Source organism: Anneissia japonica, unplaced genomic scaffold (genome assembly GCF_011630105.1).
Source record: "Anneissia japonica isolate Jap-2015-1 unplaced genomic scaffold, ASM1163010v1 scaffold287965_len1858130_cov191, whole genome shotgun sequence".
NCBI lineage: Eukaryota > Metazoa > Echinodermata > Crinoidea > Comatulida > Comatulidae > Anneissia > Anneissia japonica.
Window position 1 is genome coordinate 1,680,195 of NW_022748342.1, and position 16,237 is coordinate 1,696,431.

The 16,237-nt window shown below is 35.4% G+C and overlaps 1 protein-coding gene across 1 annotated transcript in view; it reads left to right on the forward strand.

Moving 5' to 3' along the window:
* Window positions 1-14,580, forward strand: part of LOC117120844 (CD209 antigen-like) — a 32,756-nt gene extending 18,176 nt beyond the window's left edge. Inside the window, exon 4 of the mRNA XM_033265933.1 lies at window positions 13,493-14,580. Within this exon, the coding sequence (XP_033121824.1) occupies window positions 13,493-13,764 (272 nt within the window). The 3' untranslated portion in view covers window positions 13,765-14,580. The remainder of the gene's footprint in view (window positions 1-13,492) is intronic.
* Window positions 14,581-16,237: the final 1,657 nt, after the last annotated feature.

Here is a 16,237-nt window from a genome sequence, read left to right on the forward strand (position 1 = left end):
AATCTGGCCGCCGTCGTTTCCTTTCTTCAATTTCATGTAGAACGAGATGCGCAGACTGTGGCGGACGTCCATGCTTTTGTGAGTCAGTGACACTCGGACGCCGGTCACGTTGCTTAAGCGGAAGGACAGCATTTCGGGTACCATCATCGTTTCGTCCGTCATTTCTAGATTCGCGTTCGCCGCGCGCTCGTTGTTGTTGTTGTCGTCGTCGGCGTCGGCGTCGTATTGGTGACATCTTTCCGTGGAGGGTGGCAGTTCCACGTCGACCGAATTCACTGTTATCCCTCGCATGCAGCCGACGATAGAGTTCATGCTCGCTGAGTGTCTGGAACCTACGGAGATCGCACCCGAGAACATCGAGTCTCGATTGATCTCTGTTAGGGTGCCGGCAATCCCGTTCACGTCCAGTCGTGCGAAGCCGCCGATCTTTCGAATGTCCACGTCGTACCAGACGCCCATCTTCAGCGTTTTCGAGTTTCTCAGGATAGCTAACTTTCGCGAAACCAGCAACGTGACCACCATCTTCGAGTTGATCACGGACACGTGAACGTAGCTCTGCTGCTCGTTCGCGTTCAGAACGTGGCTGGTTCCGGTTTTGTCTAGTTTCAACGCGAACGAGATTTTTAGATCTCGGGATGTGTGAAACGGTGGTACGTTGAAATTGAATTTGCTATCTTTTAGGAATCTGTACGTTCGGAGCTTTTTTTTCGCAGGAAAACGGGATCGAATACCGACAGATTGGCAAGAACCTATTTCACCCATCTGGTTTTTTAACGAGCACCATAGGAGAGGCATATGAAGATTCAGATCGCTCCACTATTCCCATTTCAACCATCGACTCCATTTCTTGCTTCACTACTTCTCTTGTTGATTCTGGCTCTGGATAAGCTCTTGATCTTATCTTATTGGAACATCTGTGGTTAAGTATATTCTGTAATCAGTTAGATTAGTCGTACCTGGGACAACTGTAAACACGGTCTCACATGTCTGCAAAACTTCTTCGACTTTTATTTTATCCATCTCTGTTACGTCTTCACTAACATTTACATCCATAATACTCTCCTGAGTTTGTAGAAATGGCAACACCACTTCCAGCATACCTTCTTGGTCGTTTTCCGGTAAATCAATCAGAGCTACTGCCATACCAAGTTCATCGTCTTCCTTCTGTCTCTGTACATAAAACGTCAATAGATTAGCATGATACGTTTTTTCCTGACCCTTAACATTAATACGATATACATGTTTGGCAACTAACCCAACAACTTCAAATGGACCACCCATGTTCAGTTGGTCTTAATATTAAGACTTTATCACAAACCTTAAATCGTCGATCTTTTGCCTTGGCGTCGTAGTACTTCCGATAACGTAAAGATGACCTTGCTAATTCGTCAGCCGCTAACTTACATGTAGACTGTAACCGTCTTTGTAAGTCCACAACATACTCTGTTGTCTTCACTTCTTCGTCAACCTCTTCCTCTGTCCAAATTTCTTTGAAAATAGTGAGCGGACCTCTCACTACTCTACCATTTATTAAAGAAAATGGGGAAATTCCTAGACTTTCCTGGGGGCCTCCCTGTAAGCAAATAACAATGTAGGTAAGTATCGGTCTCAATGTTTGGGCCGACACATTCTACGTGACATTTTCTTGAGAGTAGCATTAAACCTCTCAACGAGACCATTACACATAGGATGGTAAGGAGTTGTTGTAAAATGTCTTATAGATAGCAAACGGCTTACTTCTCTCATTGCCTCGGAGGTGAACAGAGTTCCTCTATCTGTTATTACTTCTTCGGGAATACCCAATTCGGGGTAAAGCAATGGCTTCATGGTATCTGGTAGCGTAATCAACAATTAGAAGAATATACCGGTTTCCTCGTTCCGTGATCGGATGAATGGGCCCCACTATATCTATAGCTACCCTCTTCAACGGCGTGTCAATTAAAGGCATCTCGCCTAAGGGTACCTTAACTTCCCTGCCCTTCGACCCAGTCCGTTGGCATATGTCACATGATCTACAGTAATGCTGTACATCCCCTCTAATACTGGGCCAGTAAAAGTGAATCATTATCTCATCAGTCATTTTCAGAACCTTATCTCTAAATTTACTTGGAACAACGAGCTGCTTTAAAGTAAAATTTTCCTGAGAATTGTGAAATAATCGAAACAACATGCCCTTGGATTCTGTGAATTGTGAGGTATTACCTTTCCTTGATATCCTAAAGTATTCCGTACATACATACGTCCAAATCTCCTCTAAACTTGCATCGTCATGCTGGGCCCTCATCACTTCTTCTCTGCTAGCAAATTCATTCACCAACCCATCAACTACTAACGAACAACGAGCTGCTTTAAAGTAAAATTTTCCTGAGAATTGTGAAATAATTGAAACAACACGCCCTTGGATTCTGTGAATTGTGAGGCATTACCTTTCCTTGATACCCTAGAGTATTCCGTACCTACATACGTCCAAATATTCTCTAAACTTGCATCGTCATGCTGGGCCCTCATCACTTCTTCTATGCTAGCCAATTCATTCACCAACCCAGCAACTGCTAACGGTTTCAATAGTTTCTTTTTCTTTGCTGCCATATGACGAGTCTCTACAGCATCTCCAGAACTTGATTGTGTACAGCCATCACTTTCCAATTTAGGAGGTTTCCACTCCACATGAGGATTCTTCGAATCACGAGCTCCTGTATTGTTGCCAATAATTACATCATATAAAGGAGTATCCATACATAAGGCCTTAACAGTACCAATAAAAAAGGTAAATCTATGTCAATTATTGCTACACTAACATTTCTAACAGTACCATCCAACAAAACACATTGTTGCGTTTCTCCAGTCGACTTTTAATCAGATGGCATGGCATTGTTGTGAACGGACGTATGCGCTGCATAGCTCCCAATTCAGCATAATAATGAGCCAGAAACCAAAAAGAACCGCTTCGAAGCAGCCTGTCGGTGAAGACGATGATTTTGAATCCTTCGTTAAGCAGTCACTAGAGAAATTTATTAACGGACAGAAAGCTGTTGAACATAAATTATCTGAATCCATTGAATGGAATGCCAAACGAATAGCTGAGTTAGAAAGGTCAGGAAAACCAAAGGACAAGAAACTGAAACTATTGGAGGCTGAATTAGAGCAAGTAAGTGTTGAAATGGATAAAATTAAGAGTGAGCTTAATAGAACACAGCGGTACTCAAGAAGAAACAACATAAGAATTATTGGAATGAAAAAAACTGATGGTGAAAACTGTATACTTAAAGTAGAATCTTTATTAGGAGAGAAGTTTCAGTTTGAGGCATGTATTGAGCGTGCACACAGAGATGGTAATCCGAATGCCAACCGTCAACACATGTTGGTGAAATTCCTATCTTACAAAGATAAGATCGAAATTATGAAAAAAAGAAGACAGGCCCTGCAGGATAACTCAGTATATACTGTTGACGATCTAACACATATTGACCTGGCAGAGAAAAGAAAATGGAGTCAAGAAGTTCGTAAACTTTATCAAAAAGGAGTCAAACTTCGATTTGTTGCTGGTAAATGGCGAAATAGCAGCGGAGGGGCCTATGACTTCAACAAGGGTGACGGTCCATGAAATGTGCGTCCATGAAGGCTTCTATGGTGCGGCAAAGCTTCTCAGCATTAAGAAATTGGACATTAGGTACTTTGATTACTTGTAGTTAACGAAATGTAATTCAATATTGTTTTTGCCTATTCTTATGAAATTATCTGGCATTGATGATATTTTAAATTCAAATTATATTCGGGAGCGTTAGCGCTGTCTGCCATATTTAGCCTCTTCTAAAACCGGCTGTGTATACTACTATTGTAGGTTAGAATGACTTACTTGTCTTCAGTTTGTATCTATTATTCTTACTTATCCTCTTGTTTTGTTAACTTTTTATTTTTATATTCATTCAGAATATCCAGATCTTTATTGTTCATAATGCATGTACTTTTTTCCTTCAGTCATATAGGATTAACTACTTCTAATGGTATGTGTTTTATGTAACAAGAGCATAACCACGTGCTTGTTTAGATGCGTAGTGTGTGAAAAACCCGTTCATAATTCTTGTGCCAATTATGATAAGAACTGGATATGTTTTTCTTGTACTGGTGATATTTTTCCATTGAATAATATTATCGGCGATAAAGAATTCCTAAATGAACTTAGTTGTTTTTTTTAATGGACCAAAAAATAGACTTTGATAGACTTCAATCACTTATATTAAATCCCTTCGATGTTTCCATAAGTGGCCTTAAAGACTTTGATAGTGGTTCATATCAAGATAATAATGATCCATGCAACTATAATTTTATTGATATATTTAATTCTAATTTTACGCATGTAAATTCATCATTTAGTCTATTTCATATGAATGTACGTAGCCTGGTTAAACATTTCCAGGATACTACCAATTTTTTAAGCGCGATTAATCATTCATTTACTGCATTATGCTTTACTGAAACTTGTTTTAATTCAACCAAGACCAATTTTGCATTTTACAATATACCTGGTTATAAACTATTACACGTTTCGAGATCCGAGAGATCAGGGGGTGGTGTCGCCATATACCTAGACCAGAGGCTTCAATATGTCCTTCGTAATGATCTCAGTTGTATTATTTCTTCTGATTCTGAATCCCTTTTTATTGAAATTAATGCAAAACCTATAAACTTTATCCTAGGTGTAATCTACCGTCTACCTCAGCTTCCCTTAGGTTTATTTAATACAGAGGTCTCTAGTATTCTTGATACCATTAATAAAGAAAATAAAATTGCTTACTTATGTGGTGACTTCAACATAGATTTACTAAAATGCAATTCACACATTAAAACTAGTGAATTCCTTAATACTATGTTTAATTCTAATTTTTATCCATTAATAAACAGGCCCACAAGTATCACCAAAACGACAGCTACACTAATTGATAATATTTTTTGTAATGATATTAAATTTAAAATTTCGCCTGGTATACCGTACTCAGATATTTCTGATCATTTTCCTGTTTTTTCCATTACTCATTCTACAGTTTCCTTTACCTTAAATGAAAACAACTCTAAGTATATTTATTTGCAGAAAATTAATGTTAACACACTAGCTGCCCTAAATGAGGATCTCCTCAACACTGATTGGTCTGACATTTATTCTATCAATTTTGATCCTAATCTTGCTTATGAATTGTTTCATGACAAACTTAAGTATATGATAAATAAAAATATTAAAACATACCGTTATAGGCGCAAATTTCGTAGAGACCGCAAACCGTGGATCACCAATGCTATTATTAAATCTATTGACACCAGAAATAAGTTATATAAAAAATATATCAAAACTGGTAAAGACTCTGATAAAATCAAATATTCAAAATATCGTAATAAATTGACTAACCTTATTCGTATCTCCGCATCTAATTATTATTAAAAAAAATTTAACCAATATAAATCTAATCTTAAAAAGACCTGGCAAACTATTAATACTGTCCTTGGTAAGACGACTAAAATTTCTCTGCCTTCATACTTTAATCATAATAATTGCAAAATATCCGATCCTTTTACTATTTCTAATAACTTTAATGATTACTTTATTAATATCGGGTCAACCCTTGCAAATAGTATTGTCAAACCAATTGGAGTGGAAACCTACAATTCATTTCTTCCAGTGCCCATTAAGGACTCTTTTTTTCTCAATCCAATTTCCGTTAATGAAATTTAATGACCTTATTAATAATTTAAAAGAAAACAAAAGTTCTGGCTATGATGGATTTTCAAATTCTATTATTAAAAATATTTCAAATTCTATTTCAGGTCCTCTCTGCCATATTTTTAATTCTTCGTATTAACAGTATTTTTCCTGATACCCTCAAGATTGCCAAAGTAGTTCCAATTTACAAAAAAGATGACCCTCATTATTTCGAAAACTATTAAAACAGATTAAATAATTTTTTAAATAAACACTATATTTTTAATCCAAACCAATATGGATTTAGAAAGGGATTTTCAACTGACCTAGCTTTATTAGATATTTATGACAAAATAACAAAAGCGATCAATAATAAGGAATATACTGTTGGAATTTTTCTTGATCTTAGCAAGGCCTTTGATACCATTGATCACAATATACTTACAAATAAACTCGAAAACTATGGTATCAGAGGCCTTGCTCTTCAGTTCATTAAAAATTACCTTACCGATAGACGTCAATTTACCTTCATTAATTCAACAAAATCTAATATTTCTCGCATTAAATGCAGTGTTCCCCAAGGCTCCATTTTAGGTCCTTTGTTATTTTTAATTTATGTTAATGATGTTTCAAATTCCTCCAAACTTTTCCAATTTGTTTTGTTTGCCGATGATACAAATATTTTCTTTTCTCATAAAGATAGACAAAACTTGTTCACAACTTTAAATTCTGAGATGATTAAAGTTTCAAATTGGTTTAAGCTTAATAAATTATCATTAAATATCACAAAAACGAATTATATTGTTTTTAATGTAAAAAATGAAAACGTACTGTTTGTTAATTTATATATTGATAATTGTCTGATTTCTCGAGTCAACGAAACTAAATTCCTTGGTGTCACTATTGATTCTAATTTAACTTGGAAACCACACCTAAATATAATCACTAACATTTTTTCTAGAAATATCGGTATTATTAATAAACTTAAAGATTTTTTTCCATCTAATATTCTTTTGTCTTTATACAACACCTTAATTTTACCCTACCTATCTTATTGTAATATCACATGGGCTGTTACACTCGAAAAATTTAATACACTCTGCCCATGGAAAAGTACTGAGTCAACTCACCTTGATCATATTTTTAAGTTACAAAAAAGAATTGTTAGAATTTGTTCAAGTGCCCCATTTAATTCGCATTCTAAGCATTTATTCATACACTGTAATATTCTTAATATTTATGACTTAAATAAACTCGTTACTGCTACATTCATGTATCGTCTTTCTAAAGGTTTTATTCCATCCCACATAAGTTCCTTATTTATTAACGCATCTGAGATACATTCACATAATACAAGATTTTCTGAAACAAATTTGATTCCCGATTCATCATTTGCTAAACTAAGGCGTACTTCGGTCTTTTATAACGGCCCTAAACTTTGGAAAAATATACCTTCTGATTTTAAAAATAAACCCTCTCTCTTTAGTTTCAAACGCAATTATAAAAGACATCTGGTCTCGGAATATGGCGAACAGTAGTTCAGCAATCATTAGCTATACTATTAGTTACACTTTAATATCTGGATTTTCTGTTTCCTTCGACTTCTTAAATAATTTTTGCTTGTTTAGATTGATTGTTTCTAATTTTTCCCTAATTTTTATTTTGTGTTTGCCCGGTTTTCTTCTTCACATTTACTTATAAATTACTTTGTTTATCTGATTTTTAGGCGACCATGACTTAAAGTTTTCGAACTTATTTTGGTCGCCTTCCACACAAATAATTTACTTTTATGTATTATATTACGACGTATTTATTGGCTTTATCATGATTATGTTGTATTGTGTGGAAAATGAACAATAAACAAAACAAACAAACTGCGTATCATCAAGACTTCTACGAACTACAACAGTACTACACCCATTGTCCCGTAACACTGTTACCGTTGCACCATTTCCAATCATCCCCTTTTTTTATTGGCATTTGATTTCCAAGAGAACAAGCAGCACTTATTAAAGGAAGATATGACCACAGGCCAACTTTATGTTTTTACCATGTAAAACAGCACAAGTACATGTAGATTCCTTTACTGTTACACAACCTCCTCCAGTGTCATTTTTCCTCAAGTGTCCCAGCAAGGCATCATTTCGTTTACCCAATCGACAATTTTGGACAAGATGTCCCACCATTCAACAATTATAACATCTCTTGGACATCAGATTTCGAGACGCAACATTTCACCATACTTACCCCGACTGGCAACATTATCATGTACTTGAACTCGAGACATCTCCGTTTTTCTTCCACTACCGGATAAATGACCTTCCAAAAATTGATCAGTTAACATTGTCAAATCATCGATATTATTTTGTTTTATTTCTTTCAAAAACAAAATCACATCTTTTTCTGACACATTTAAAACCTGTTCACGGAGAAATAAATCTATAACATCATTATAAGTATTATTTGCACCACTTAATTCTACCCATCTTTCAAGGTACCCTTTCAATCGGCTTGCAAATTGTGCCATTCCCTCATTTTCATCCCGCCTTGCAGAACGGAATTTGTGTCGGTAACCTTCCTCTGTCAAACGAAACCTATGTAGTAGAGCAACTTTAATGTCGCCATAATTCCTACATTTTTCTACCGGAATTCTAGAATAAACATCTAATGCCTTACCTTTCAATAGAGCCCCAAGCGCAAGACCCCATTCCACTTCTGGTCAATCATTTCTTTCAGCAAACTGCTCAAACCTACGTAAGTAGGCATCTAAATCATCAATATCTTCCCTAAAAGTGGGAACTTTGGACACTTAGCTTTCAATGGCTTAACATTATTAACAGACTGAGCATTCACAAAAGAGCACTTCTCTTCCTCAATCTTAAGATGGAATTCTTTTAGTTTTCGCTCATGCTCTTTCATTTTCTCGCTCATGCTCACGCACTCTTTGGCGCTCATCACGTGCAGTCTGCTCTTGTTCCACTACCTCCATTTCATTCGCAAATTTTAACAAATCATCTCCTTATCCAATTTCTATCCCTAATTTAATATTTTCAAAATCCATATTGGTTTGCCAGACCTCTAATAGAGCAGCCAAAACACAATACAATTTTACATTCACATTTCATCCGAAATACACGCCAACTGGCAGATTCACATTGTCTTTAAAATAAACTTAGTAATTGGTTATTAAATAGAGACAAACGAAACTACCACCACATTTGGTTATTTCCCGGACGAGCCCCCATTTGTCACAGATCGGGCCAAAGTCATCGTAGTAGTCGTTTGTCAAAACCAAACTCAAAAGGATGATAAAACAACTAAGATCTGCTGGTCACATTTCTATTTACTTAATATTACACACCAGCATGTTTAACAATTTAACAAGTAATGATAATAACAATAGCAATAGCAATAACAATAGAAACATTTAATAACAATAATAAAAATAACAATAATGACAACAATAACAACAATAATAATAACAATAAAAAAAAAGACACTACTTATATAAATTTTTTAGAGTGTCTAGAAGTCAGAAATTAAGTCCTCTGCGTTTTCCTGCTCACACAGAGACAAAATACAATAGCACAATCCACACAGGATAGTTAAGTTTGCTGGTCTACACATCACAGTAATCAACCGGTCCACACGAACAAATAACAGGCAGTCCACACCGCACAGTATTCCGCTGGTCCACACGGCACAAATAACCATACAGTCCACTCAAAACAGTAATCAGATGATCCACACAGGATACACTATTCTGCTGGTCCACACAAGGCAAAGTTCTGCTGGTCCACAGAGGAAAATATTCTGCTGGTCCACACAGGATATTCAGACGATCCACACAGGATACAGTAACCAAATAGTCCACACAGGACAATAATTCACTGGTAAACACAGGACAGTATTCAAATGATCCACACAGGATACAATAATCACACAGGAAAATAATTCGCCTATCTCAGCAGAGCACACATAAGATTGCATACGAGTAGCACATAAAAGACTTCACTTTGTGTAGGCTTAAAAGCTTGCATACCAAATTTTGCTCTCTTAGGAGAGACTTCACAAGCAACACATAAAAACACATACAAAACCTCACTAAATGTAGGTTTAACAAAAACTGGTGTGTGTGACATGTGCCATGCCTCAACACTCTCTGCCTAATCTCTTTCTTTCTCACTCGCACACTCAATCTCTCATTTGCATAACCAGGTGAAATAACTTAATTTGCATTGAGTTTAACAAGTGTGAAGTTAACCTAACAATAAATTCATTCACATTGTGACACTCTGATACTTGAAATTGGTTCTTTAATACTTGATTCCATCTTAGTCTTCGAAAAAACTTTTCACAACAGCCTTCACAACGTTGGCACCAATCTTCTGCATTCTTTGAACGCCTAGGCCAATAGCACCTTTCCTTAGCTAGGCTAAGTGTTTGGTTAACCCCTTGATGACCAGCTTGGTCATAGCACTTCATTCATTAACACCTTAGCTAACATCAAACGCCATCTCCTTTCGTATGCTCCTGTACTATATAAAACACCATTCTTCATTATCATATTATTGAAATGTTTCACATAATATCAAATACTTGACATTCAGTGATCAGAAAAAAGTTAAATTACTAGCTCTTGCTTTCATTTTTATTTACACAATGTAAATTAATACCATGAAATTACATAAATTCTGGAATCTACTACTCTGTACAGTACTGCCCCACCATGACAAAAGGAAGTAATTGACAATTTTCTAAAAACAAGTTTTTTTAGTCACTGTCAAAGAACTAATAATTTGGAACATATTGATATTAAGTATGTTCAAATCCCACTAATTAACAAGTAATTAGCAAAACAAAAAGGAAGTAAGAGACTAAAAATACAGTAAAAACCACCAGAAATGGAAGCAGGGGACAAAATCAACATGCTCCATATTCCTTAATTACTCAAAGCAATGCAAACATCAGTTGCTCCCTTTTGTCATGGTGGGGCAAGTAGGCCTAGTCTAATATTAAGCAATTACTAGAGCTCCGCATAGTACACTATATGAAAATTATTATACGATGGTTAGATTTAATGCTTCAAAAAATTTTCTTAGGGCCTGCAAATCTAACCTAATATAATAATTTTCCTTTTAGTGTACGATGCATGCTCTACTAATTGCTTTATAAGTCAATCGCCGTCTTTTAATTTTAGTTTTTTATAACCAACTCGTGTAGCAGTCATCGGTTGCTATAGTGATATGATCAGTATACGTGTGCGTATTTACATTTAGCTGTGCGTATGCTGATTTTTGCTCTTGCAGTACGCGTTTAATTAACTACACATATCAGCAGTACAGTACGGATACGATGAATAACTATTGTGTTAATGTCGTGGTTCGGGAAGCCTCAGTATTGATTTAGTCCGGATTCGACCACTGAGGTTTGGTGGATGAGACCAAATACCCATTCAGAAGAACAAAATACGTTTTGAGACCAGACTGCAATTACTATCTTTTCTTTTATTCCGACGTACACAGTAACGCAGGTATTCACCATCCGATACAAACAAGGAAAAAACCCTATAATATATAATAGCATATTCATAAATATAATTATATAAATATATCATTATCACAATAATTAACAATTGCAACAATTAACTAATTAATTATAACATAAGCATTCACAATTCAAATGCACTCACTATAACATTGTCACTTGAATGTCATAAAGCTACCGTATTACATTATGGTATATATATATACACATATATATAGAATAACAATTATTATTAGAGTAACGAGCTCAATACCTGGATCAGTAACACCAAATTCATAGAACTAACTTCATGGCATAGCAAACACTCTTAATACCACACGTCACCACAGGACGAAACTAGACGTATTAAAACAAAGATTAATTAAATCATTGGTAAACGCATACATTGTACCGATTTTTAACAGTAGATTCCGTCTGTAGGCCTATTCTGATAAGCAAGACCAGATAACCAACTAGGCATGCATTACTTAACAGTACCATTATTAATTAAAAATTAAATATATAATTATATCAATTTAACTAGCAACAGTCATTATAATCAATAATATTACTGTATATAATCGCACACTATTATTAGGAATATATCAATTTACTCACAGTATCGATAGTATCAGACAAGATTCATCTTAAAAGAACAACGTCTTACTCCGACATAAACCAAAAAACTTCTGTCGATACAACGCTCACGCAGCCAATGCATTATATTCCCCACCTGGTATGCAAATGTACACGCGAATACCAATAAAACAAAAGCAATAGCAATAGCAATGCAATGCGCCACCAATAACGATAAAGAAAAAAAAAAGAAATAACGGAAAACTTTCCGATCCATCACAATTTCCCCGCTTGGATGCCCTTTTGACCCAAAAGGAGCAAAACCCAACAAATATTTATTTAGTTAATTAATTCTGGAGTGTAGACATGGGTAACCGATATGGATTCTTATGAACACCCTTGGTAGAACGGGATGATCGCCTAGGAATGTTACTAGTATCATTAGATGTATCATCACTCACAATATCTCGCGAATGATCAGAATTCGTATCTACAACAATCCTAACACTTTCAACATCATCGTCAGATTCAGACTCACAACTTCCATCTTTATAATCTACAGCTACATCCTTTTCTAAACCATCATTCACTGGCAACCACTCATTCCAATCGAGATATACACATTCATCCGCCTCACTCCTAGGATCCAATCGTAACCGTCTACGATTAACATAATTTAAAGAACCACCAACTGCAGAACGAATACCAAAAACATCGCCTTCTTCGTTGACAGTTTCAACAACATATGGACGCTCTTCAAACTTATCAGCCAACTTATGTCTAGCATTGAAGTGTCTTCGACGAAGCAAAACCCGATCACCAATCTTCAATTCTTCAACAGAAGAATAAGACTTATAACGATGCTCTTCCTTAGCTGCTGCTGATTTGATTCTGCGCGAAACTATCATAAGCCCTCTTCATAAGGTTAGCTTCCTTATCCAAGTAATCTTCAGACCAATCTTGTTTCACGCCACCAATGAAGTGATCTAAAGGAATTAAAGGTTCACGAAAACTTTCCGATCCATCACAATACCAAGCCCCTCTCTTTTAGGAGAGGCTTCACAAATAGCACATAAAAAACCTCCCTTTGTATAGACTTCAAAGATTGTATACCAAGCCTATCTCTTTTAGGAGAGGCTTCAAAAGTAGCACATAACAAAAACCATACTTAAAGTAGGCTTAACAAAACTGGTGTGTGTGACCTCCACCATGCCTCGAGACTCTCTGCCTCATTCCATTTCTCTCTGACTCGCACTCTCAATCTCTTATTTGCATAACCAGGTGAAATAGCTTAATTTGCATTGAGTTTAACAAGTGTGAAACTAACCTAACAACAAATTAATTCACATTGTGACAGACTCACATTAAATTTGTTAAATTGTTGTTGCATTATGTTGTTAAAAACAGACCAAAGTTATTCCAAATAAGTTTTTTTTTTATTTTGATAAATTTAATGTGCTGGCGTATACGTGGGCAAAGACCTTAAATATGACCAATTCAGTTAATTTAGTGATTATATTATTGCCACAATGTATTAAATATACCAACTGTTTCACAAACCTGTTTCAACAACAATTACATTCCGATTGAGTCTCAAAATTGTAGGCCTAATTTGTAATGTGTTTGACAATATTTATAAATCGTGTGATTTTTAAGTAAATGTTGTTATGGAGATATTGTAATTTTTTTATTTCTCAGAAAGATATGTGTACACATCTAAGAAAGTTTATGGAACGACAGGTAAAGATGCATGTTTGAACTCTAATGCACTGGCTGCCCAGACACTGGGACGTGTGTACGTCTTGAGTAAAATTCATTGCTTTCATTTCTGCGTTAGGACTGCTGGATGTACTGCATTTCAGGTTCGGAAGATGTCAAGCTTAATCATTTGTGACGCACTTCCAAGCCAAGGAGAGCATGCGCAATATGAATTAGAACCATCAGATTGCGGTATTTTTGAATTTAGATGAGTCAATCAGTGTCGTCTCTAATAGACTAAGACTACGTCATAGATTTTAGCCTGTAGTTGAATAATTCCTTTGCAGCTGATACTCAGTATACTGTGATAATGGTTAGTAGGTTAGAAGGTGTAATATATTAAGAATTCAATTAAGCAAATCTAACTTAGAAATTGAAGATTTACAATGATTTTGCAGATAATGAACGCTTCGTAATAAATAATAAGAGAAAGCTCAATAATCATAAACCTGTGAGAGGAGGCAAGAAAAGAAAAACGAATATTACTAATAACCTCAATTCTAATGTCCACAGGTTTAAATGTAAAAAATATGAAATCAAAAAACTCGTTGAAATAAAATTATTTTTAGCTATAGTTTATTTCCCTTGTGAGTAATATATTAACGGACGAAAAATATTAACAGACGAAATATACATTATCACTACTAGCGGAGAAAAACAATTAAAGAAAATATTAAGACCCAAAAATAATAATCTTAGGTGACTTAAACTGTAAAGTTGGGTCAAATATAAATGGTGGAGATGACTGTATTAACTACAATGGTAAAGGCCTAATCGAATTCTGTGATGATGGTGAATTTAACGGAAGTGTTAGATGTACAGGTATATACACTTGGTTAAAAAATGTTATTAATTATGCCATTGTTTTCATGTATTTGATATACACGAATTTTTAAACGATAAATTTGAATATACCGTATTAGCCTGGTTGTAAAACTGCTGAAATAACTTTAGCGGGAAAAAAGCAAAGGAAAATTTATTTTTGATTTTTCTGAATCAGCATACCCTTTAGTATCTCAGAAAAAATATCCCCATGCACTTTGAAATACAGCACTTTGAAATTTTGACCTAAAATACCATATTTTAAACTATTTAAGATGGGTAGGGGAAATAAATTTATGTTTTTAGTCACTTTTACATATACTGTGGATATTAAATATAACAACAACTTGGCTAAATAATTACTCATCACTCTCATTAAAAAAATTGTTCGGAATGATGACGTCATCATGACAAATTCCAAGATGGAGTCAATTATGGCGGGAAAAACTATGTTTTTAATGTAAAAATAATTTTATTGTCATCAAAGTACAAATACAATCTCAAAACAATATTATACATACAGGAATACAATAAAACATATATATAATTGATGAACTACTATAAAGTAAACCCAATGTAAATTACTTTAAAATACCAATTTTTAGATCGGGGTATGGGAAACATATTTATGTTTTTTTCTATAAATGTAAAAACTGACAGGACCTTAGTTAAATACTTACCCATTATGGTCGTTCATTGGTGGCCCAGGGTGTCTGATAGGTGTGTCCAAACCCAGGGCCGAATAGACCCTAGGTCGGAATAAACATCTCTGGGCTCAATGGAGTGTTGTTTTTTTTATAGCTTAGTATGACCCAAAATATTGCTTTAAAGCCAAAATATTAGGGATTGGTAATCAAAATAATGTTATATAGATAGAAAAAAATCAATATTTGTAGAGTAGCGACCTCGTCGTGGCATCGGACGATGGAAGTCTAGGCCTGCCTAGGAATTCCCCACATTTGGAATGATGACGTCAACATGCCAATATCCAAGACTACGACAATTAACATTAAAGAAAATGTTTACCTATTTAAATTTGATCTTTCTACACTACATTTTTCTTCATCATCATTAATATATACTATTAGTTTTTTTTAATATATAATATTATTACTGGTGCGGTTGTGATGGCCTCTTTTTGCACATCCAAACAGCAATCCATCACAACAAGGGGTCGCGTAACTTTGTCGAAGTGCACCAGCTTAAACCAACTTTGTGCCTGCTTGGGCTTGAGGAGGCAAGCCTGTAACCTTTTTTAAGGGAGCAATAGACACATAGTAGGCACTAATTAACAGCCCTGAAAACAAGAAGCTTCGATAGGCTTAGCAAGCCAGAAGTGGATAACCATTGCTTGTAAAACTCATGAACTAGCCTCGAGAGACGGAAGGACCAAACGAAGACGACCACGGAAACGAAAATGGAAACGAAATAAGGATAACGGAAATAAAGATATAACTTTTAGATGTGGGACAATTAATATTGCTACTTACAAAAACAAAGAAAACGAGATACTTGATCTGATGGAAAGAAGAAAAATTGACATAATAGGACTCGCGGAAACAAGGCATCGCGGTAAAGAAAAGAGCATAGACCTCGGCGGTGGTTTTGTACTAATGTACAGCGGGACAGATGTAGGGAGGAGAAATTATGGTGTAGCCATGATTGTAGGACCCAGACTCTCACCACATATCCAAGAGGTGAGCTTAATCAGTGAAAGACTAATGAAATGTATTCTGAACATACAAAATAAGAAGTACCACATATATCAAGTGTATGCACCTCAGCAAGGACATACAACTGAAGAGAAGGAAAGCTTTTATAGGTTACTAGAGGATTGTTATCATATACAAGACTCCGAGATAG